This window comes from Heloderma suspectum, chromosome 2, assembly GCF_057233095.1.
Source record: "Heloderma suspectum isolate Gila_16-S chromosome 2, 16-S_ref, whole genome shotgun sequence".
Classification (NCBI taxonomy): domain Eukaryota; kingdom Metazoa; phylum Chordata; class Lepidosauria; order Squamata; family Helodermatidae; genus Heloderma; species Heloderma suspectum.
This window is the reverse complement of record NC_139459.1, coordinates 306,432,751-306,457,782: the sequence shown is the minus strand read 5'-3', so window position 1 is coordinate 306,457,782 and position 25,032 is coordinate 306,432,751. Positions and strand designations below refer to the sequence as shown.

Below are 25,032 nucleotides of genomic sequence, written 5' to 3'. Positions count from 1 at the left end.
TGAAACTCCTAAGCAGTTAGGGGACACAAGGACAAATGGCTCCAAACAGTATTTCTGAATTTAAACTACCAGCAATATCTGAGGACCTGTAATTAAATCTGCATACGTGTTTGCTCTTTTGTTTCTGCAATGATACTTGCTTCTTGTGATTTGGAAAGTGGAGGATGGCAGTACCAAAGGAAAAAAGGAAAGGCATGGGAATGCCATCTACCCCCCCCCCCCACTGCTCCTTCGGCAAAGGTTTTTAGAAATGCTGGAGATGAAGAGGAGTTGCTTGCTTTGATAAAAACTATGTCTTCTCAGCTACCACAGCAATCAAAGAAACTTGAAACAATTCAGCACTCAATTACTGCCCTTCAGGGGGCTGTGGATTTAATTAATATCTCTTTTCAAAAGATGGAAGCGAAGGTTAATGATCTTGAAGATCGGGTTGAAATGGCTATGAAAGTGTCTTACAATGTTTTGTCTGCTCGAATTTCTCAACTGGAGGCCTTCACACACAGAGCGAATCTACATATCCTTGGTATTAAAGACGTGGCTACTGATATATGTTTGGCTGAATTTATGGATAAACTTTTGCATGAGCTATTTGCTTTACCATCTGATTTTTTACTTGATATTGAGCATGGATATCGTGTTTCTGGTTCAATATGTGGCACTAAAGGGACTTTGGGGACTGTTATTGTTCAATTCTCATGAGTCTCCACAAAAAATTACCGTATGCGTCTGGCAAGAGAACAAAGTGAACTCCGGTGGGGACCAGCAAATGACAAGATTATGCTCTTTCATGATTATACTAAAGAAATCGCTGACAGAAGAAGGTAATTTACCAAGGCAAGAAGTTTAGCAAAGCAAACTAACTTGCAATATCATATTAAATATCCAGCTACATTTTGTATTCTTTCTGAAGGCCAGATGAAAAGATTTTTGGATCCTGATGCTGCAGAAGCATTTTTAATTGGTATTAAAACTAAATTAAGGGAACCAACTCTCTTAGACTCCGAAGTTGGAACCTAGCCATTTTTACTGTTCTTTTGAAGTGTTTGGGCTTTAGCTGATAAGATTTCTAGGCAATATGCCAAAAGTAAATGTTTGCATTTTTTTCTTTCTCCTCTTTTTTTATGTTATGTTGTAATAAAGTGCGTATTTGTGTATGGATGTGTATATACACATATAAACATATCTTCAGATATGATATTACTTAAAATTTACAAATGATTTGTTCCTGTTTTTATCCTTTTCTTAAACTTCTTTTTCCCTCCCTTTTTATTAGTATTATTAATATCATTATGGGATTATTATTATTACTATTCCTTGTTGGCTAAACCTTTAATATTTATTAATACACGTTAACTGAATGGTAATTTATGGCCAATGGAAATGGATTGTTTGCTTCTATTTCTGTGCTATAAGGCTATTTGGATATTGGGTTTGTTCTTATTTTAGTTTAATATAATTGTTTTTTTCTTTTTTCTTTCTTTCTCTCCCTTCTTTTGCTATCCTCCTTTTTTCTTTTTTTTAGAATACTGTATTGTTGGACCCCTTCATGGATCACTGCCTTGTTGTGGCGAAGGGGCTTGCGTAACTCAGTGAAGACATAAGCTATGCCGTGCAGGGCCACCCAAGACGGACAGGTCATGGTGGAGAGTTCTGACAAAATGTGGTCCACTGAAGAAGGAAATGGCAACCCACTCCAGTATTCTTGCCAAGAAAACCCCATGGAACGTATCCGATGCAATGAATATGGACTTGAGCACACTCTGGGAGAGAGCCCAGGACAGGAAGGCCTGGCGTGCTATGGTCCATGGGGTCACGAAGAGTTGGACACGACTGAATGACTGAACAACAACAACAACAATTGTTGGAAACTGAAGTTTCTGATTATGTTGTTGGTAGTGTTTATTTCATTTATAAAAAAATAAAATGAAAAATAGATTAAAAAATGAATGTGACAGTGCAATTACGCAATAAAAGTCTTGTTTGGATGCACCCTCAGTTGACCTGAATTGAACCACAATACCCGAGAATGATGGGGCTTCTACATAATAAAAGGGGAGTGTAAAAAAGAAAGGTCATTCTGCACACCCCACCTCACCCTGAGCTTTAGAAATCGCTTCTAAAACTCACAGGATGAAAGCAAGTACTACAGGAAGCACCACTGCATGCATAATCAAAAGAATTCTGTGGAGGTTTGCAGCAGAAATGTGAACTTTCAGGCTCTTATTTTGTATTGTAGAAACAAACTAGTCTGGAATTCCTTGAAGGAAGAGGAGAACAACTTTGAACAAATGTTGACAAACACATCCAGCTTTTCTCCATAATAGTTGATTCATTCAGCACTGTTTGCACAACACTGGTTACAGATTTTATTTTATTTTTTGCAATCATTTCACAACATGAACATTTGTCAGTAAAGTATTTACTACTTATAATGATATATGTGGTGATCACAGTCTCTGATTACAGCAAAGAGATATTAACATGAACGTATCAGGCTCCCATTATGGTCTCCAGCAAAAGTTGCTTTAATTAGGATTATTTTTTCTTCAGTACTTAAAAAAAAATTAAATCCTAAAGAAATCTTAACTCTGGCTAAACATCACACAGGACAAACAAGAATCAGAGAGAACCATGCTCCTTACATGTGCTAAACACAAGAATTGTATCCAGTGGTGTCCAATGGATTCCTCCCCCCCTCAAATACTCTCCAGAGATTGGGGGACCCTCCCAAACAGACTGGCAGGCAGGGGACTGCAGCAGGGAGGAGAGGAAGGGTTGTGTCTGCATTGTGTGAGGATGTCCGCTCACACGCCATTGGGTGTAACCCCATGTTTTAATATGTTAATGATACAAACCTTCTTTCAGCAGGTTTCAAACCCTAAAACAGAGAGAAACATTAGATTAAACAGAGGCTTGGAATTTAAAAACAGTAGTCATGTCAATAATCTCCTTAAGTGAAAAAGTAGATGCTCATAAATTCTATTGAAACCTCAGGATCCAGGCTGAAGTGAGTATGCTCCTTAGAGAGGATAATAAAAATTCTCCCACTGCCCCAATTAGATAAATACCACCCCCAAGACCCGTCAGTTTGTAATACACTAATAATGAACTCATTTTCTAAGTGTGGATTTCCATGTAGCCAGAACAGTACCATCCACACACAAGAGAGAAGTGGCAGCAGGCTTCAGGGAAACCCAAGGTTTGCAGAAGAACAAAGGATCTTTAGGGGGGAAAAACCCTATGAGGAGGAAATTTCCCAAACAACCCAATGATGACTGAGCATGCTCTGTGGACATGTAATGCTGGCTGATTATTTTTTTTGGGGGGGGAATAGAATAAAGCAGGGATGGGGAACCTCTGATCCCTGGTGAAAAATGGCCCACCTGGCCAGCCCATCCAGCCTGTGGGGCCTTAAGTAAGGGCCCCTCTCCAGGCCCCACCCCCTTACAGGGGCAAGGAGAACATTTGCAACTGAGTCTGCTTTGCTGCTCCATCACTGCCCCTGCGTTGAGAAAATTACACAGCAGTGAAGCTGGCACCTTGGTGGGCTTTGCTCTGCCTGGCTTTCCCTAGCTGGGGAAGGCCCAGACCAAGCAAAGCAGGTTCCCTGACTGAGGCAGCAGCTACGGGAGCTCCAGCCAGCACTTTGGCCAGGGACTGGGGACCTGCCCTTACATCACAGGTGGGGACCCACCCCTTGATGTTAACTGTCAGCCAGACCCAAACTAGTTCTCCACCCTTGGAATAGGGCATGGCTGTCTGGCAGCATCCTGACCAGGAGCACTCCACACCGCAACAGTTGGTTGCAGGTCCCACTTGTTTCTAATGACAGGCAAGTTGCATTTATATGATACTTCTTGTCTGTTTTTAATTCTGAGCTATTCTAAATTAGTGCTGAATAATTCAGCACTGAGAGGTGCTTCACAGGTGACATTTGACCTATACATGTGTAGGAAAGTAAACATGTAACCTGTTGCGCACAAAGATCATGTATGGTTATTTTACTGTATGTACACACATTAGGAAGTCATAATTGGGAGTGGAATCCCAATACTTATGTGTAGCAAATAGAGATACGTATGATCTTCATATGTAGCTGTGTGTCCGTATGTGTATGAGTTTTCTCCCTGCGCATGCCAGTTAGCGATTGTCACCTGTGTACTAATTGCTAGCAAAGAAGGTGCTGCAGACTCTTCCGGCAAAGCTAGTCAGTCAGCAGCCGCAGTTTTGGGGATTCAGGAGCACAACCTGGAATCTAGCATATGACCATTCTGCTACTGCCTGGAAAACAGAATGGTACTTCCTGTGTGCTGCACTCTAGCCCCCAGCCCCTGCTGGAGGGACCCTCAGTGGGAGAATATTACAGAAATGCCTGCAGCCTGTCAGACAGCAATTCATGACTAGCGTATACTTCTATATTTTTGGCTCTGTCTTTGTCTCGATTGCCCCTATTTGTGTGGAAAAAGTGGGAAAGCTTCTAAGAATTCAGTACAGAAATGGAAGCATTGGAATATCAGAGCGTGTAGACAGTACAGAACTAAACTGGTTAACACACTGTTCGGGTTCAGAAGATCACGGGGGGAAAGAAGCCGCCATGGCTTCTCCCCTGGACCCCCACCATGAGCATGTCCATTGTTTACATAATTACCCACACTGAAGTGTGGGTTGACGTATCATACGAACCTAGTGTGTGGTGCAAAGGTTGTAGTTTCTTACCCACAACACGCAGTAGGGGCTGTAGGATGGTAAGAAGCTACCCCCTGCACGCTGCACGCCAGGTTTGCACGACACGTCAACCCATGCTGCAGCACGGGTAATTATGTAAACATTGGGTGTGTGCAGCATGCACAGGGGCAGGGGGAGAGCCACAATGGCTTCTTTTCCCACTGTGATCATCCAAACACTCTCATTGTGTATGATCAAAGTCCTGAATGGCATGGCCATTTCTAACACCAGATACTAAGTCTGATGACCTTTCAGCAATTTTGTGCATGTTTTTGAAAATGTTCCTATGTGATAAGATTTTTATACTAATCTCATCCTAGAAAGTGCTGGATATCACTCATTTTCCAGCATGCTGTAAACAATAATCTTACTAAATGGGAGTGTGGGGTGATTTCATCATATTTATGTTTCAGGGAAAATCACCTTGTGTTTGTCTGGTTGGAACACAAAAGTTCTACTTTAAAAGGTACCGACAAATGCACTAATTTGCCACTCCAAATGTATCATAAAGAAACCACTAAAATACTTATTCCAGGATGAATAGAGATATTTTATAATTGTAAATTGGACAACTGTGGAAGTATGAAAGAGACTGATAACAGATCAAATAAACACAACCAATATCCCTCTATATTAGTGAATGAACAACAGTTCTCAACCAAAGATAGTTCTTAACAGGAGGAAAGACTAGCAATGATACAGACCCACAAGGGAAGGCAGAGGGTGAAAGTGGGGAACAGTCATCTTCAATTTCAGTTACAAGTAGTTTTCAGAATCCCTGTGAAAATCGGTCAACTGACCAAAACCAGCTATGTTTCAAAGCATAACACCCACGAAATAAATACAACCAGGAGTTTTGCGGCAGCTTAAAGAGTTATGGCATAAGTAGTTGTGGACCAGAGTCCCCTTCATCCAATGCAATAAGAAATAACTAGAATACACTACCAATGATAGCTGCCATACCTCAGTTCCAACAGCAGAGAATACTTTTTCTCCTACAAAGTACAAAGAAAACAAGAACCATGATTATTAATGCTACCGAAGTATTAGAGGTGTGCACTGACCCCTAGCATTAATTCAGACTCCAATTCAGCACTTTGGAAAACATCCCAAGTCAGCTCAGACCAATTTGGGAGAGGCATAAGAAGAGCCATGCTGGATCAGACCAAGGTTCCATCTAGTCCAATGTTCTGTTCACACAGAGGCCAACCAGCTATCAACAGGAAACCCATAAGCAGGACCTGAGTGCAACAGCAACCCCTGCTCCTGGAGTCCATCTGCTTCCACTCAGTACCAAACATGAGTCGAGATTCAAAAATCTGAGGCTTTCTGCTTTCCATTGACTATCACGGCAAATAAAACAGCTATAATCTTTTTTCTCTTCACCAGAAGTGGACTGATCTCGGAAGCTAAGCATGGTCAGCCCTGGTTAGTACTTGGATGAGAGACCACCTGGGAATCAGGCTTCCTGCATGGAGCAGGGGGTTGGACTTGATGGTCTTGTAGGCCCCTTCCAACCCTATGATTTTATGAGTCTAGGAATAGCTGCAGGCATAATAGCCCCTTAGAAGGGGAATATGCCTGCCAAATGTCAGAAAAATAGGTGCATGAACTATAAAAATAAAAACATGCTATCATAATAAAACCGTGGCTACACTAACAGCAGCAAAAAAGCTGGTTATGTTCAGATGACATTAAGTTGAAACCCTACAATGCAAGAGTGGCTGATAAAATGTTGGAAAATTGTCAAAATGACAAAAGTAACAAATTATGGAAATATGAAAGGGGGAAAGAAAAAAAAAGGTCAAAGTTTTGAAAAATACCAGTTACCCTGTGTTGATTATTGTAAATATCAATACAGTCTTGATGTAAATACATATAGATGTTTTATGTTATATTAATCGTGTTTTCCTTTTCACTCCTATAGATTTTGGAAATGTCTTTGCAGTAGATTAAAAGACAAAAAGTATAACCCATGGAGTTATTTTTGAAGGGTTTTTTAAATAGTATTTCTGTGTTGGATGTTTTCAATGTTGCAGGAAAAAAATTAAAAACAAATTTAAAATGTTTTCAGCAGAAAAGCTATTTGTATTTTTGATTAGGAGGATTATTTATTTATTGTGTGTACATGGTACTGGAGTGCTGGTACACTCCTACAGAAAGGCAGTAATATTATTTTTTCAGGGATGCTGCTTTGTTAATATTTTGTATGTATAAATCTCAAAGGAACTAACTTTTTCCTTGCACAACATTTATTGTTCCACAATTCCCTTCCTTGCCAGAAGACAACCAGATCAGAACATAAGACATAACAGAACCACAGAATATAAATGGAGCAGAACTAATGGAATCCCAAATCCCTGTGCACATGCCGTCTTTCCCTTCTTAGAAGGTAATAGAAAATCTCTGCACAAGATCAAAATCCTAGATCTTTTCATTGACTATGCCTATTATAACACTTCTATAGGACATTTGTGACCAAAGTGCAAGAAACCTCTTTGGAAAACTGAGTATCAAAATAGAATCCTTTATGACCTCTTGGCTTTTCACTAACAGAAGTCACAAGTGAACACCACTACTACAAATTATTATATTATATTAAGCTTAGTCATATACACACTATTACTAATAAGCAAGTGTGTGCGTAGTTTTTGTTTGTTTTTAGTCTGTTGTATACCACCTCCAGATTTGTTTCACATGTGAAGTGGTATATAAATATTGCTAAAAATAAATAAATAGTTCAGACAGAAAAATATTAAATGAGTCTGATGGAAGCCGTTGTATGATTTACTAAACTGACAAGATAAATTGGCTTTGTGATACTCTGCTATAAAAAGAGCTGTCCTCTTTTTCAAACTTCTTAAGCACAGAGAATAAACCATTGTTGTAGAGCTGCCATGATCTGCCTTCAATTATGGTTCTTGGCAAATCTGATATTGTGAGATTGACCTGTCAGAATACTAAATAAATTTGTCACCTTCATAAAACGATGGTGTGAAATAACAATTATAATAAGAAATGGGGTATGAATTAAAAAAAAACACTAGCCGAGTTTGATGTATACTTCATTTGCATTACTGGAGGATGGTGGTGTCAAAGTGGTAGAGATAAACCTTAGCTTACATCATTTTATGTTACATCACAATAACAGGACTGGTGTCACTGTATTTGGTCAGTGCATGAAGCAGTAATGCATGATGCCCATTAGATGCCTGCCTGATAAGAGCATCTTCAGAGGTCCTCTCATATGTCCCAACTACAACTACCCCAGAGATTTATTTATTTTATTTATTTAACACACTTCTTGGCTGCCTTTCAGGGCAGAAGCCCTCCCAAGGAGGCTTACAGCAGTAAAATACATAAAAACAGTTAAAATATTAAAAGTGATAAAAACATAAAAACAATAAAAAGCAACAATAAAATCAGCAGCAGCAGCAACAACAACGGCAGTAACAGCGACAATAGATGCACTTAGGTGGGACCAGGGGGAGGGCCTTTTCAGCCTAGGCTCTGGAACTCCCTTCTGAGGGAGACCCATTTTACTTCCTCGTTAATGACCTTGCAGAAGTTGGTGAAGACCGTCCTTTTTAGAAAGGCATTTTATATATAATTTTTAACATACTGTTTTAATCTGTCTCTGAATATTTTAAATATTTTGACTGCTGTTGCAGTTTTTCATCTGTTACTTTTTTATATATTTTAATGGCCCAGTTTGCACACTGTCTAAAGAGCATCCAGTTTGCACACCACAACCTCCCACCCAGGGTATTTTTTAAACACTGGGTTGTTGGGAACAAGCAAGCGTTTTGGTGCAGATTGCCGAATCACTCCCACTGTAAGCAGGAGTGGCCAATCAACCCAGGGATGCTCTCTTCTTGGGTTGCTTAGCACGACATTAAAACCTGGGTTCCATCTCTGAATTGTCTCTTGCCTAACAAGGCAGAGTTGCAGGTTTGCACGTCATGCTATAGAACCCAGGGATGGAGCATCCCTGGGTTGTTTAGCCACTTCTGTATCGGGCAGAATGCACAAACGTTTAATATTTAGTGCAGGGGTGGGGAACCTTTTTTGGCCTGAGGGCTGGATTATGCTTTGGAGAAGCTTGCAGAGGCCGCATTGGGGGGGGGGGGGGAGACAGGGCCACAGGCAAAAGTGGCCAAGGCTGAAAAATCCAACCCCCTGCCCCCCAATTCCTTTGTCACTAGTTTATAGTAAGAAGCATGTCTACTCAGAAACATGAGCAGCATGTCTACTCACAAAGAAGCAGGACAGGCCTCTGCATGTTATCTCAGATGCAAACAGGCCTGAATCGCTCAGCAGCACTTCCAAAAAGCCCCCCAAATACCGAGCCTCTGAATTCACCAGTTTAACAGGAAAGCCCTTTGGGATATAATTTTTATCTACCAGCCACCTGTAAGCCCAAGCCAACCTCAAGGTTACATTAGAGCAGGTAGCAATGTCATATAAACAGCTTTAATTCTTTATAATCTTGCAGGGCCTTGGAGATGTGGATTTCAAGTCAATCGCTAATCTTTCTCACCTGTGCCTCTGAAGTGTTAAATCCTCAGTAAACTTTTAATTTTATTAGGAAACTATGTTAGAGAATCCTTTGTATCCAGTATTTCCATAGTAAGTGAATTCTATTTTGAAAGGAAGCTCTGTCACTGCCTGTCTGACCACGGGAATTTTGTTTAAACTGGCTAATCACAAGTTGGCATGTGACACTGAATCCCACCCTCCTGGGAGCTGTCTGAGCACTGCTCAAAATACACACCTCTTCCCCCTGCTGTCCATTTTCAAAAGAGCCCCCTGACTTCCTTGCCTAAGAAGATCAGATCTATCTCATCCAGGACAGAGAGGGATCAATAAAATACCTAGACCCTGTGCTAGAATTATATCCTCCTCAGCAACCCCTGAAAGGGCTCTCTCTGCCTTAGGGAAATAGAAACAATCCGTACAGGACTGGTGGTAGCTGATAAACCTTTGTGCTGTGGCCCGAACCCAGAGGAGTAAGTCAGTCAGATTGGAGACACTAAGTACAATGCTTCTTAAAAGGTACTTACAGGTCTTTTCCACACTACAGACCACAACCAATTTATTCCTTTTTCTTCCCACAAGCTCTCACAGAGCCATATCCTGTCACACAGAGCTTGATATAGATGAGTATTTTGTTTACCTTGGAAAAAACTTAATTTTAAAGAAGTTTTTAGAAGGTGACCAACTCACCTGCTGTATCACTAAAGTATAGGAGGATGCAATTAGTCATTTTATATAAAAAGAAAGTAAGAAAGACCAGCAAAGCTACCTTCTCCCACAACAGTAATCCCCCTGTTATTTCAGATGCCCTTTCCCTGACATCATGCGCAGTAATATCCTTCTCTCCCCCTCTCCCCCTTTTTTCCTTAACATCCAGGGTGATGAAAATTTTTGATGAAATTGGAAGCCTGCTCACTTCCCTTCTGTGGAGACTTTTTAGTTGGTCCCAATGAAGGTATTACCTTACGGTTATTGCTGATTTTTTTTTCTAATGGATCAACATGGCTACCTGAAATTTTTGAATACCATATAAACTGCAAAAATCTCCTTCTTAGCACTTTGAAACGTTTGATTATATACCAGTTTGGTTCAAGTAGTGTTACTCTACTAATATTTTATGTACAGAGGAGGTACTATTGAATTCACACATCTATAGATAAATCCTAAACTTGACCCTTCACTAAATTCAGGATCGTGGTGCCTAACCTTATAAAGAAAATGCAGTGTTGTCACTGAAGGTTTGTAAGGCCTACAGCCCAAGTTCTTTGAACATATAGCAATGCTCCTCTTTGGTAAGAGGATGACCATTAGATTCAATAGTATTTAACAAGTAAGCGCTTTCACAAATTTCACATTTCCAAAACAGTGCAGTCTGTGCTCCCCCTTCTGGTTAATTAAGGTAACTGTATGGCAGCCTTCCCTATTTGGGTGTCCTCCAGATGTTTTGGACAACTCCCACCATTCCTGTGCATTGACCATACTGGCTGGGACTGCTGGGAGTTGAGGTCCAAAACATTTGGAGTACCAGGTTGGGGAAGTCTGCTCTATAGCATAATTTTTTTTGTAAGACTGCAAGATTTAATTGGTGTAAATGATAGATTAATTAACTAGTGGCAAACGGTTTTGATTGGTGGTAATGACAGCAGAGACAGTCCAAGACATTTGGCTGCCTAAGGTGGACCAGCTACTGCCGCCTCTTGTGCTGTCTCTGCCTCCTCTACCCATCCCATGATGCACTAACTTGCTCCTCCTGGTGCCGCTGCGGCTTCACACAGTATTTGTTGCTGCATCAGCGGTAGCAGTATGAGCACTTCTGCAGGCTCCCTGGGGCCATCCCATAGCCCACAATGCCTCGCTCTTTGGAAGGACCTCACCTTGCGACAAAGGGTACTACCTGAGGCACTGAGGCAACCAGGGTAAGATGGCCTTGGAGAGCCCCGTGAGGCACCACTTACTGCTTTGCTGCAGAAGCACATACTGAGTAACATTTAACAGTTAAACTCTAAATCATATTTGGCACCGTGACAAAGGGGCAGCACTGGTGCTCTCCGTGGGCACCTCACACACAATGGGCCAGTTCTCACAATTGCTAGTGCCCGCCGTGGCTTAAATAAGCCATGGTGGGTTGTGGTGCATGCCGGCCACCACTGTGAATAGTCAAGCTGCGGCAGGAGGTCGCTACAGCTTATTGTGATGTGTGAACCTGGACAGGGTGGCTTATTTATGTATTTATTACATTTCTATACCACCCAATAGCTAAAGCTCTCTGTTAACAAGCTACCCCAGATCTCTACTACAGCCCATGGGTTCTGGGAGGCTTGTTACCCATGGCAACAAGCCACCCTCCCCAGGTTCTCACATCACGATAAGCTGCAGTGACCACCCACTGTGACCTGAATATTCACAATGGTGGCTGGCAAGCATTGGAACCCACCATGGCTTATTTAAGCCATGGTGGATGCCACCAATCACGTGAACTGGGTCAGTGCCTTGTTGTGAAAAAGGACCCCTTGCTCAGAGCAAGGCATAAGTGACCAGGCAAGATCATGCTTCACAGCCCTTCAGGCATGCTGCTGCCCTCTTTGCTCAATAGCAAACAGTATCAAGTGTGACCCCTTTTTTCCGCCACCACAAAGCAGCTAGTAATGCTCCTATAGTCCCAGGCAGCCACCTCCAGTTGCTCCACAGGGGACAGCGGGTATGGTGGTGGTGGTTGGGCTTGAGGGAAGACAGCTGCAGGAGGAGGATGGACTGCTGACAACAGTGGGGACAGCCCTGTGGGCATGCAGTTCACCACCTCTCCCAATCTGCTGCCTGCGCCAAGAGACTCAGCTTGGCTCACGGAAGGGCCAGCCCTAGGGTTGCAACAGACTTACTTATTTTTGGTGCTATTTGGTTCTGGTGTATAAGTATAACAGGACATTAAGGCTGTAATCCTATAAACACCTACTTTTAAGTAAAGCCCATTGAACACGGTTGAAAGAAAAGGTTATTCGATATGTCTAATAGTGTTTTACATGATTTGCATAAACTACAGATACCACAATTTTTAAAAGGCACAGTGCTTTTAAAAGTTAAGAAATATCCATTAAATGTAGTCTTCATTCTACAATAATCCCAACAATAACATTATTTGGTTTTTCAAATATGTCTCCCAGAAGCATACTGTGAAAAATAATTCTTAAATTCTTAGTTCCTGCTTTCTTCATGAAGCAAATTTAATTTCATTTCATAATATCTGAACTTACCAATAGGAACAGATGTTTGGGAATATGAGGTATATGTGAGATCTCTTGTTCTTATAGCACTCTGGTAGGCAAAAGAAAAGGGAGGTTATTATTCTGCAAGAGAAGCCATATGCACAGCCACTGGTACACCATGGTTAGGATAGTGGGTGGTATCCAGCACTGCAGCAAGCAGAACATACACTGCTGGCAGAATGGATTCGCATAGCGTTGCCCTTATTTTCGCCGTAGTCTACGTAAACATTTACGTAGACTACAGCGACCAAATAAGGAACGGGAATGGCGGCTCCCTATGGGGGCCGCCATTATCCGTACACACTTTTTTTTTTTTTTTTAAGTCACCCGTGATAGGCTACGTGACGATTGACGTAGCCTATCACGGCTGACTTTGCAAATCTAGCCGTGATAGGCTACGTGAATCGTCACGTAGCCTATCAGGGGACTTTTTTTTTTTTTCTTTTATTGCAATGGCGGCGGCGGCAGCCGGTCAAAAGACCGGCTGCCGCTCCCGCCCCGCTTGAACACCCGCCGAACCGCCGGCCGGACCCGCCGCCGGGAGGGACATTCGGCGAAGTCAAGTCCCGTCCCGGGGGGGGGTGCGGGGTGCGGAGGATTTCTCCCCGAAACTTGTTCGGGGGGCCGAACACATTGGCGCTCGGCCCCCCGAAGTTTCGGGGGGAAATTCTCCGCCAACCCTACTCACAGTCCACCCTTGTCCAGTGGTGACACTAGCTTTATGGCCAGAGCCTTGTATGCAGCCTGAAGCTGTCCAGAGACGTTTGTATTGTCCCTAACTCTGGGAACCTTAACTCTGGTAAAACTCTGGTACAGGGACATCTGTTCATAACTGCTTCTTCCCCCAAACTGCATTTGTTCATCTGCTGTTCTCCCAAATTGCATTCCCCCAAACTGCGTCAGTTCTTCCCTCAAATTGCAGCGTTTGTACCACTTTTTCTTCCTGTGCTAATTCCAGCCAATCAAAGATCATGTAGGCAACGTGATGACCTCACACTCATCATGCAACCAATGAGATTTGTCTACATGATGATGGCATGAAACCAAATCAAGCCCTGATGCTGAATAGGGTTCTTGACAATGTCATGTAGCCAATCAGATTTAGCTACATATTGTTATGAAGCTAAATCAGAATGAAGCCAATGCTTCCTTGCCCTCACTCTGAATGGGTGAATATTTTTGGCTTGTTTTGTAGCCACCTTCCCTAAAAAAAACATATAAATGTGGGGTGGAGAGGCAATTTTTTTCATGAAATATGTCCCACTCCCAATTTGGTTCAGCCCTGATTAGAAACATTTCAGAAGGGGTCTAGTAGATTATTTCCTAACACCCAATCTATCTATTTTTGAATCCCACACTCTACCAAAGCGTTCTCATATTGGACTTCCTGCTCCAAACTGAGTTAATGCTGGAAATGGTTCTACAGAACCAGTTGACTATGAAGGCCAATAAACACCTCATAAAGTAACTAACAGAGTTCCCATTCTTTATTTCAAGAAAACTTCTTTTCCTTCTTGATCTTTCTCCAGATACTTTGAAGAAACAGTCTAATTACTAGCAATAGCTTTAAGTATTCACAAAGCTGAAGGCAGTATTGTAGGGTTATTGCCTGTGACACACATGTTCATTTCTGTGGTCTATCACTGTTTCTGTGGGGTTTTTTTTTTTCAGATGTCTGTCTTATATCTAGCCTGAGCCACTTTAACAAACTTTTTAATACCTAAGAGGAATTTCAGTGTATTATTAGAAGCGTTCTCTCTCAAAGAAAAAAAATCCTTCTCAAGCAAAATTGCTATGTAAATTAAAAGATTAAAGATTAAAATTGCAAAAATTAAGAGAACATTTTTGTCCATTAAAACAATGAATACCTTTGCCACTGAATTTTTTTTTGCATGTTTTGGTGTCCGCATCTTTTTGAGACCCAGCCTTTCCGTTCTGAGGAGCTTCTTGGGTACATGTTTCTAAACATATCACAGATATAAAACATATAATGTATTTCATAATCAAACATATTTCAAATTTTTCCTTATATACAGTGGTGCAATTAGGTAATTTTAGGTACTGGACTACTGGGGCTGGGGGACTCATCAGATGGCAATGTGTATCACTTCAGTTACATCAAAATGTGGTAAGCCAGCCCCTGCTGTGGTTGGTACCCTCCTCCTGCTCATTCTGTGGAGTGGGGCCCTGGGATTCTGCCCCAGAGTCCCAACCTGACAGCAGCACTGCTTACAGAAACATGCTAAAGAAACCAGTCACTACTAGTCAGAAATTAATATTTAGGCTCTCCCAAATTTAGAGGGTGCTTCAAATACAGATCTTATTTCTTTTAAGCATCCTACTTTACCCCGATCTGTGGAAGCTTCTTCATGATAACAGAAACACTAGCACAACCGGCAACTTGGAAATCAGTTTCAGCAGACGACAACACAGCTTCAGGACAAAAACAGAGCTGAGCAACAGAACCATGGCTATGGCCACAGAGGCCAATCTGCTACAGGAGATGGCAATATTCATGGGTCAACATCAGGGCTTTAGAAGACATTAACATTAAAGAGTGGCCAGTGATGAAAGTGGATGTGATGTTACATGCCTGGATACTCAGACAGGGTGCATTTCTCTCTATGCAGGGTTGAGCTAGTCAAATACATAAACCACCTCCTGAGAGCAGTGTGCCCTAAAACGTGAAGTACAAATCTTTGAATAAATAACCTCAGAGACCTTTGTTATTTTCTGAACTTCAGTCATGTCCAAGGGTGTGGATCTTTTCTCAAAAGGAGACCTCCATGAACCAAACTAAGAACCAACACACACAAACAGAAAGGTTAACCGTATGGATGTTACAGCTGACCATATGGTAAAGTGCTAATTAGATCTCATAACGAATTGAGTGGACAATGTTGTACAACAAACAGCGATCTACGTACATAACTGAACAATTAACCTACCACTTCATTGCATGTAATATATTTCTGTTTTTCCTTATGCCATGGTTCTGTTAATTGGCTTAAGAATGATACAGCAGAGAAAGCAAAAACTAGCCGTTACATCACCTGGATTGCAGGAAAGTGGGCAAGTAATTACCTGGAGGTATAATCTTATGCATGTTCCCTTTGCTGGCTGGGGAATGCTGGGAGTTCTTGAACTTTTTCTGTCTAAACATGGGAATCTATACCCCTCTCCAGCCCAGTCTTAGATAAGTGCTGGAGGACATCCTCCCTCACTTTCCAGCCTGTTTTTCCATGATATGTGAAGATCTAAGCTGCCCCTAAGGCAGGGATGGGGAACATGTGCCTTCCTGATGCTGTTGGACTGATGCTGTTGGACTGCAACTCATCATCCCTCACCATTGGCTATGCTGGCTATGGCAGATGGGATTAGAGGTCTACCAACACCTGGAGGGCTACACGTTCCCCAGTCTTGCCATAAGGGCTGACTGGGACCTGAGCCCTTGCTGAGAGGAACAAAGGGGCATACCATTACTGCAATACATTTTTCTGCAGAAATAGGAAGACGGTGCAACAGGGACAATTCTATGCACACGCTGGATCTTGGGGGCATGCTCTTGATGCCAGTCACACCACACACCCATCCCTGGGGTCTATCTGAATGTGCAGTGGACTCCATACTCTGCCCTTCATGCAGGCCTCCGTGGTTGGACCCTGAATTTTGTAAACATTTCATCTATGAGACACAAGTTCAAATGATGATGTTTCTTCCTAAGTCCTTTTTTAAATTTTGGCCAGGGGTGGGGGGCTGTCCTTGAAAGTTTCCCAGTTCAATCAGTATGTAATTTCTTTAAATCAGCATTTTAGTGTGATTGTTTCCTTCATCATTTCCTCCATTGCCTAAGACCACAAAACAATGACAATTTAAACAAAAGTATAGTCTTTACTGCTATCATCAAGGAGAAGCGAAGTGAAAGTCAGACTAAGTACTCTGTGTGCTTTTCAAAACAGACTTGCCCTGAATCTTCAGTTATGCAGAACCTGTTGTTTTGTTTCACAGTAAGAAACTTAGGCAAAGTTTCTTTCTTCTTTCTAGCCTCAAGGCATTTGAATGTGCCTCTTACATAGTCTTCTAATCTTAGCATTTTGAGGGTCTCATTCCCTTCAACCACTAGCCAATACTACACAATTTGGCTTCAATTTACTTTTTTATCTAGTGCACCACCTAAAATTAATCTCTGGCTCTGTTAATATCAAGCCAGTCATGTTTCTCTCTACTTCTGCTCTCTGCTTACCCAGGAACCTGTGTGTTTTGCACAAGGCAAGAGACAGATCTGGGTAAAAGCCAGCCTTTATGTTTTCAGAAATCAGCCATTGCTACTTCATGGCAGAATCCTACGTGTAATCTGATACCTGTAGCACCTAGCAGTAACTAATTCATTCAGTCTACAATGGCCATCTTGAGACTGGGTCTTAAATGCAGACCTCATGGTCACAACATCTGGCATAATTTTAACTTTTTTTGTTTCTTCACTCATCCCCTGCGTTTTGTACCACCTAACCTAATAAAGTGCTTGTACACTCTTTTGTGACATTTTGGTTGGTCCTAATAAAGGTATTGCCTACCTGTGGATTTTTTCCCTTCATGGGTCAAACTGGTTATCTTTGCTTTTGATGTTTTATTGTCTCCTGGTGCCAGCCTTGCTTCAACCTCTTGTTGTCTTCTAATTATATCTTCTCTAGTCTGCTCCTCTGCCTTCTTTTACATTGTGTGTAAACTTATTTCCAGTACGTATCTGCTTCCTGATTTTGGGCCTCTGTCCTTTGATTAATGCTGAATCAACCTCATATATTTGCTTACCTGTAGTAAGCTATTAAAGTGTCTTTTAAAACACATAAAAATCATATGCCCATGAATTAGTGGAAAACCACAATTCAGGGCAGCCTTCTGCAACCTGGTGTCCTTGAGATGTTTGGGACTATAGCTCCCAGGATTCCTGATCACTGGCCATGCTGGCTGGGGCTGATGGGAGTCGAAATTCACAACATCTGTAGGGCACTAGGTTGGAGAAGGCTGATTTAGGCAAAACTGAGCATTTTTAAGTTCATTGTTCATTAGTGATAAATGTATTAAATTCTCCTATTCAAATCAATGTGACTTAAAAGTCATTAACATCACTATTAAATAGGATAATACCTTGACATTCTTGAATATTTTGTCTCCTTCTAGATGTTTTTCTTTTCTTGTTCCAATAATGTAAGAATCTACAAAAAATGATGAAAAAATCCTCTCATAATTTTATGTGCATGTATCAGATCTATAAAAATAAAATTTTAGAAAACAGAAGGTGTTTTCTCCTCACAGAAGTGCTGTTTTATAGCTCACACTAAAACTGTGAATGAGAACAGTAAAGCTAAATCGAAAGATGTACTTCCACATGCAAGCTCATGTGCCATTGGAGGCACAGGAATTGCTGTCAAACTTACCTATTATGGAACTGAGAAAACTCTTCCACAAACATTTCTAAAACAGCGCTAGCAGCTACTTTCCTTTCACCTAAGTTTCTTTGGATCCAACCTTATTTTCTTAATGAAAATAGGAAACAGATCTGATGGGGGGGGCATGCAATCTAGATATTGCTCTCATCAATAAAAATTCTGTATTAGTAGATATAAGCTGAATTCGAATAATATGCTTTCTCTCTTACAAAGTATCATCTATATTGGAGAATGGATGTTATGAACTGGGAAGTGGGACTGATTTCCCTACTGGTGGACCCTTTCTATACAAGAGTCTCCTCTCCCCCACCCCAAATGAATTACTGATAAGCTGTCACCAGTCATGCTGAACCTCCTGACACACCCTAGACCAGCAGTAGGCAACATGGTGCCCACAGGCACCACTGTGCCCCTGGAGAAGTTTCTTGGCACCTGCCAAGGTGCCCTACCCCTCCCACTTTTAAAAAATTAATGTATTTTCTTATCAGCAGCTGGGCTTTCTGTGAGAAAGGTTTCTGTGGGTGCGGAAAACTGTGGGTTCAAAGGAGTTGCTAAGTGTGTTGGGGCTCAGCCCCCACCTCTGCCTTGTTCTCCATCTCTGGGGCAAGTTACTTGTCTTTTGCTATGCCTCCTATGGCAGCCATTTTGTGGTGGTGCCCAGGACAGTTTATTCAATTGCCAAATGTCTCAACAGCCCCCAAAGGCTGCCTATCCTTGCCCTAGTCTGTCCAGCTGTTTGAGGAGTTTCTGAGCCCTATTGCCTTCAGCCCAGCTCTAGGAAGAAATAAAAGGAACAGTTTGGATTCTCTTCCCCCAAACCCAGAACTCAACAACATTTGTGAATATTCTAAAAACACAAATGGTAGCTTTTCTAACAGTGCAGTGCTCCACACAGGTAAGAGTTCAGTGAGAATTCCCTTTTAAAACAACACAGCCAAATGTCCAAATATTAAAAAGGAATTTATGGGGAAAAGGAAAAAAACAAGGAAAGACAACAATTATACACACACATACAGAATTCCAAATAAAATCAAAAAGTTGATCTAACTTAGGGCACAATTCTAACTAGATAAACGGCTGCCTCCGAACTCGGAGGTGACCGCCTATCCAAAGCAAGGCAGGAGAGGCATGGCAGGGATCGTTCCCTCCGCGCCTCTCCTACCTTGCTATTTTTCACTAGACAGCCATTTTTGGCTGTCTAGTCAGGAGAGGAAGCTGCCATACGACACATAAGATGTGTCATACGTGTAGCTCTGCTCTCCCCACCCCAGAATGCCCCGTTTCAGTCACTCCGCGCTCCTCTTCCGAGCATGGAGGACGGGGCTTCTCTGCGCTGCCTCCAAGGCACTGCAGGCAAGGCAGGAGGTTGGTTTTCTGGGAACCGACCTTGGAGCGCGGGCCCTGAGTTCCCTTCCCGGAAATAAGCATATCCTATGGCCCTCTAGACAGTGTCTACCTGCTTGAGTATACCCTTGGGTTCCAGAGTATATGTTGAGTTCATTGCCAAGAGGATGGTCTGAGAGCGAGAGAGCGCATCTTGGGACCCCAGTTCGATGGTGTATGGAAGGCTCTCAGGAGTGAGCAAACTCTTACTTTCATGAGAATCTGAGTTCAGTAAAGGCCCTTAGCAGAACCTGATTGTCATTTTTTCCAATAATGCGATAGCCTCCTGATGCTGGTGCCCTAGCCAGCAAATCAGAAAATTACTTAGTGCCTGGACTAAACCAGTTGAATCAGCTAGCCTGTTCTAAAGAACAGTTTAGGTTTGTGGATTTTTTTTACTGGGAAAGAAAGAGATAAGCCTTTTCAGGTGTCCCAGCATGGCGCCAACTTACCAGACACACTAGGGGCAGTGTTGAGCTACATCAGAATACATGAAAAACTAGGGATGCACGAAAGTCACTTACCTGGTCTCGCAGCTTGCTTCGCAGTGGGGGGGAGGCTATTTGCATTCCACTTTATTTTCGCTGTCATAGTCTACGTAAATATTTACGTAGATTAAGACGGCCAAAAATAAGAAACACAAATGGCGGCGGCCATAGCCGCCGCCATTTGTGTATGCAATTTTTTTTCCCCCAGAACCCTCTGCGGCCGGAAATCTGGCTGCGGACGGCTCTGTCCAGGCTGGGCCTGGCCGGCTGCTCCGCAGAGCTGCCGCGGAGCACAGCCGGCCGTGGAGGATTCCGGGGGGGAGGAACGGATCGCCTCCCCCCGTCAAGGATTCCGGGGGGAGGGACGGAACGCCTCCCCCCCCCATCAACATAATCCATGGAAAGTTAAGTGACTTTCGTACATCCCTATGAAAAACACGAAAACTTACTTAACTATATATAACACATAATGCTTTCCATCAACAGGCTTAGGGGAATTCCAAGGTTTACCGAAGTACAAATAGTCTTTAGAAAAAAGAACTAAGTGGTGTGGGGAGGCAAACAGCCCAATGGAGGGCTGAGTGTACTCAGTGGCCATGGAATACTGGAAATGCATAGAACACATGGAAAACTGAAAAGTGAGTGGGAATGGAATCAAGTGTCTAGAACCACAAATAGAAACACTGCAATGTTTTGTTGTTACAGGTAACATTTGTATATATGTTTAGTTGGATACTATGCACGTTTTACTTAGGAAGAAGTCCAACTGAATTCAGTAGGAATCATTTCCTAATGTATATTTAGAATTGCAGATTTTGTATTTATGAAGTGCTCAGTATTTGCAGTGGGGCCAAAGTAAATCCTGATCCCCCTGGTTCAGTGATAACCTCATACCCAAGGTCTTGCAACAGCTGGGGGGAATAGGCCAGGCACTGCAGATAAATGCCCAGATCCCAGGTAGCAGACATGCAGCCAAGAGAATTAAAACCTCATTGCAGCAGCGCTTGGCAGATGACTCAGGAGTTGGCTAGAAGGGTGGGGCAAGCAGGTTGAGGTCCTCATATAGTATAGGTGCAAAGTATAGGTGTGCTCCACCAAGCAGCCTCTAACTTAAAAAAAAAGTAAGGCGTAAAAGTGCAACATTGAAATAGCACATTAGCGCTACATTGTGAACCTGAAGTAAGCGCTCCAGGTTCACCAAACACAGCCACCTGTGGACTGTAAAGTGTATCGATCTTGGATATTTAAAGTTGTTACTGCGGGAGCACTAGGGATGTACGAAAGTCACTTACCTGTTCGCGGATTATGTTGATGGTGGGGGGGAGGCACTCCGTCCTCCCCCCCGGAATCCTCCGCGGCCGGCTGTGCTCTGCGGCAGCTCTGCGGAGCAGCCGGCCAGGCCCAGCCAGGCCAGAGCTGTCCGCAGCCGGATTTCCGGCCACAGAGGGCTCTGAGTAAACAAAAAACAAAAAAAACCCACGTACGCAAATGGCGGCGGCTATGGCCGCCATTTGCGTTCCTTATTTTTGCCCTCTTAATCTACGTAAATATTTACGTAGACTATGATGGCAAAAATAAAGGGGAACACAAATAGCGTAGCGGGTGCTATTTGCGTCCCTTTTTGATTCCCCGTTTTAGCCTACGTAAATCTTTACGTAGGCTAAAATGGCGAATCAAAAGGGGACGCAAATAGCGCCTGCTACGCTATTTGCGTTCCGCTTTATTTTCGCCGTCATAGTCTACGTAAATATTTACGTAGATTAAGAGGGCAAAAATAAGGAACGTAAATGGTGGCGGCCGTAGCCGCCGCCATTTGCGTACGCGTTGTTTGTTTGTTTTTTTAACCCACCCAGCCATGATAGGCTACATAAAGATTTACGTAGCCTATTACGTCGTGGCTGTTTTTTTTTTTAACCTAGTCATGATAGGCTACGTAAATCTTTACATAGCCTATCGCATCTTTCTTTCTTTTTCTTTCTTTCTTTTTTTTTTACAGGAGTGGAAATGACGGCGGTGGTGGCAACTGGTCGGAAGACCAGCCGCCGGAGCCGCCGCTGCCCGGAAGATCCGCCCCAGGTGAGTCTCGTCCCGGGAGGGATCCGCGGGGGGGCGGCAGGCCGTTCCGCCACGGAGTTCAGGGGGCTGAATGCACTGGCATTCGGCCTCACCGTGATCCGTGGCGGAATTCTCTGCCGTCCCTAGGGAGCACAGTAAAGTGTGTTTATTGGGCAAGCTAGTACAGAGGATTTCAGGAGCTAAGGCTTACACTGGTAAAAGTGCCTTGAGGAATACATATATTTGGCCAGATCACAGTTCCTGAAGTAGTTACTACGGGACTCACAACTTTGCATTTAAAAGCTATTCGAATAGTGCATTTGTGCAGCAATACATATAGACCCTATAGCGCTACAGCAAAATAGTGCATTTCTACAGCACTACAGTGAACTTACACCACACTGCCAGTGAGACACTGAATAGTGCTGATCACAGTTATGGCTAAGCGAAATTGCGCTTAAGACGCACCTTCTAAAGTACCTTGAAAGGCACAAACACAACTACGGAGGCAGGGCAAGTTAAATGAAAACAAGGTTTTGTGCATTTACTCCTGTCGCTATTGCGGTTTTAGAAGGAAAATATTTTTTTTAAATGGGAGGGAGTCAGACTCAGACATAGGTTGGGGAGGCAAGTGCTAACACACACACACTGCCCAGAGAAAGCAGAAAGGGTGGAACAAGGCAAAAGTGGGAGGGAGGGAACAGGCTCTCTAAGTGATGATGTGGATGAGACTCCACCCAGTAGCCACCCAAACAATGGCTACTTCATGGTAAACTGCCATGTGACCTGCCCAGAGCCCCAGGATAGCTTTGGGACAATGCAGATTTTCAAGCCCTATGTGTCCCCAGACAGAGCAGATACGACTGTAGTAAAAAACACTACAAAAGAGGAGAGCAAACTAAACCCGTTGCCATGAGGATTCCCCCACACCAGAGGAGCTGAAAAACTTCACCAAAGCTGTTGCCTGAATATCTGAAGGAGCTATGATCAGGCAGATTGGACTCCCCTTAATCTCCTGCACCATGTGAGAAGCAATCACTGGTTGAAATACTTTATTTGTTCTTCTTTTTCTCATGTGTTGTACTTGCCATTAAAACCAAACCAAAAGCTTAATTCTGCTGATATTTGGAGGGGCAGTAGTCCTCATCAACTGGATAGGTGAGACCCATACAGTTCAACTCTGACAAAACATCAAGAGAGGTATTTGCGCCCTCTCTTATTTATACACCCTCCTGGAACAGATACCCTCTCTTTAACAGTATTCAAAGTACTTCCCTTACAATACCTCAGTAATCTTTATAACAGGCATGTAAGGTAGACTAAGTATTATCATCAGCAAAGTACAGATGAGACTGAGGCTGAGAGGAATAATTTACCTAAGCTCACATAATGATCTCATGACTTGCTGAGATTTGACATCCAACTCATCTCTCATATTCTTAATTACTGCCACAGTTCAGGAAAGAACTAATATACTAATGGTCATTAAGCAAGTCAATGCCTACTTCCAGAATAATATCTATAGTATTTTGATATGCACTGAAAGCAAACAGTGAAAACATAAATCTTGGAATACCTATGTATGATGTTGGCTCTAAGGTCTGCTTTTTGTCCAAATACTGTTCACTTTCTGGCATTATTTCTGGTATTTCTGGAGATATTTCTTCATTGATTTGAAGGTGCTCTTTGCTTAGAATTTCTTGTAATGGTTCCACAAAGGATAATTCACCCTCTGCTTCAGCAATCTTAACAAACAATAAAACAATTATTAATTTTCAGGAAAACACACACATCACCCTTCTATTCCAATCGCCTTTAAAAACAACGCCACCACACATTTTCTTAGGGCTACACTACATGCTACGTTAAATACATAATGTGAAGCTGATCTTCATTTTCTTTTTAATCTGCAAGTAAGCATGTGGGGCTCAGACCTGGATAAGGACAGCTGCATGAAGATAGGAGAGGTTTACACCTTCCTCCCCATGGGCTTACTCTAGTGTTTTGTAAACCCAGACAGCTAAGGCGATGAGGGAGGAGGAGGAGATGTTTCGCTCTCAAGAAAATCAGCATGTCTAATTGGAATCACTAACATGGCCATACGTGTTTGGGGGAATCAGAGTTGGGGCGGGGGGATGGAAGGAAAGGAGAAAGAGAAAAGACCAGAACCAAGAAAGGGGAAGGAGGAGAGAAAGCGAGAGAAAGGAGGAGGAGCAGGGAAAGGCAAAGGGAAGAGATAGGGGCTCATCACATGGAGCTTTTATCCTTCTATTGAGATGGCTCTCTCTCAGAAGTTTGCAGGCTCTTTAGATGACACCGTTACTCTCCAGGGTGTCTCCTGCCATTTCCTCTAGCCCATCTCGTGTTTTTCCCAAACACAAAAAGTGTGGTATTTTTTCCAGCCCACGGAACAGGAGTGCCATGACCTCCCTGTGAAATTCTCCAATAGCAGAAGAAATCACTTTGTCTGCCTGCTGTGGGTGTTCATTTTCAGTTGTTGGGGGTGCAGTCAGGATGAGGTTTGACAGAAGCAAGGGCGAGAATCACCTGCCGATTGCGTCTCCCGCCTCTGCATTTCTCAGTTAAGGAGAATCATAGAATCATAGAATAGTAGGGTTGGAAGGGGCCTACAAGGCCATCGAGTCCAACCCCCTGCTCAATGCAGGAATCCAAGTCAGAGCATCCCTGACAAATGGCTGTCCAGCCTCGTCTTGAAGGTCTCCAGTGTGGGAGAGCCCACCACCTCCCCAGGTAATTGGTTCCATTGTCGTATTGCTCTTACAGTCAGGAAGTTTTTCCTGATGTTCAGCCGGAATCTGGCTTCCTGTAACTTGAGCCCATTATTCCGTGTCCTGCACTCTGGGATGATCAAGAAGAGATCCTGGCCTTCTTCTCTGTGACAACCTTTCAAGTACTTGAAGACTGCTATCATATCTCCCCTCAGTCTTCTCTTCTCAAGGCTAAACATGCCCAGTTCTTTCAGTCTCTCTTCATAGGGCTTTGTTTCCAGTCCCCTGATCATCTTTGTTGCCCTCCTCTGAACCCACTCCAGTTTGTCTGCATCCTTCTTAAAGTGTGGCGCCCAGAACTGGACACAGACTCCAGATGAGGCCTAACCAGTAATGAGTAGAGGGGAAC

General features: G+C 42.9%; 1 protein-coding gene across 1 annotated transcript in view; it reads right to left on the bottom strand.

Annotated features, from left to right (window-relative positions):
* Positions 1-25,032, bottom strand: part of LOC146354929 (uncharacterized) — a 154,078-nt gene that overhangs the window by 27,029 nt on the left and 102,017 nt on the right. The window contains exons 23-29 of the mRNA XM_084840190.1: positions 23,471-23,639; positions 17,667-17,734; positions 15,243-15,317; positions 14,390-14,482; positions 12,510-12,570; positions 5,689-5,720; positions 2,856-2,878 (exon numbers count right to left, since the gene is read on the bottom strand). Coding sequence (XP_084696316.1) covers positions 2,856-2,878; positions 5,689-5,720; positions 12,510-12,570; positions 14,390-14,482; positions 15,243-15,317; positions 17,667-17,734; positions 23,471-23,639 — 521 coding nt within the window. The remainder of the gene's footprint in view (positions 1-2,855; positions 2,879-5,688; positions 5,721-12,509; positions 12,571-14,389; positions 14,483-15,242; positions 15,318-17,666; positions 17,735-23,470; positions 23,640-25,032) is intronic.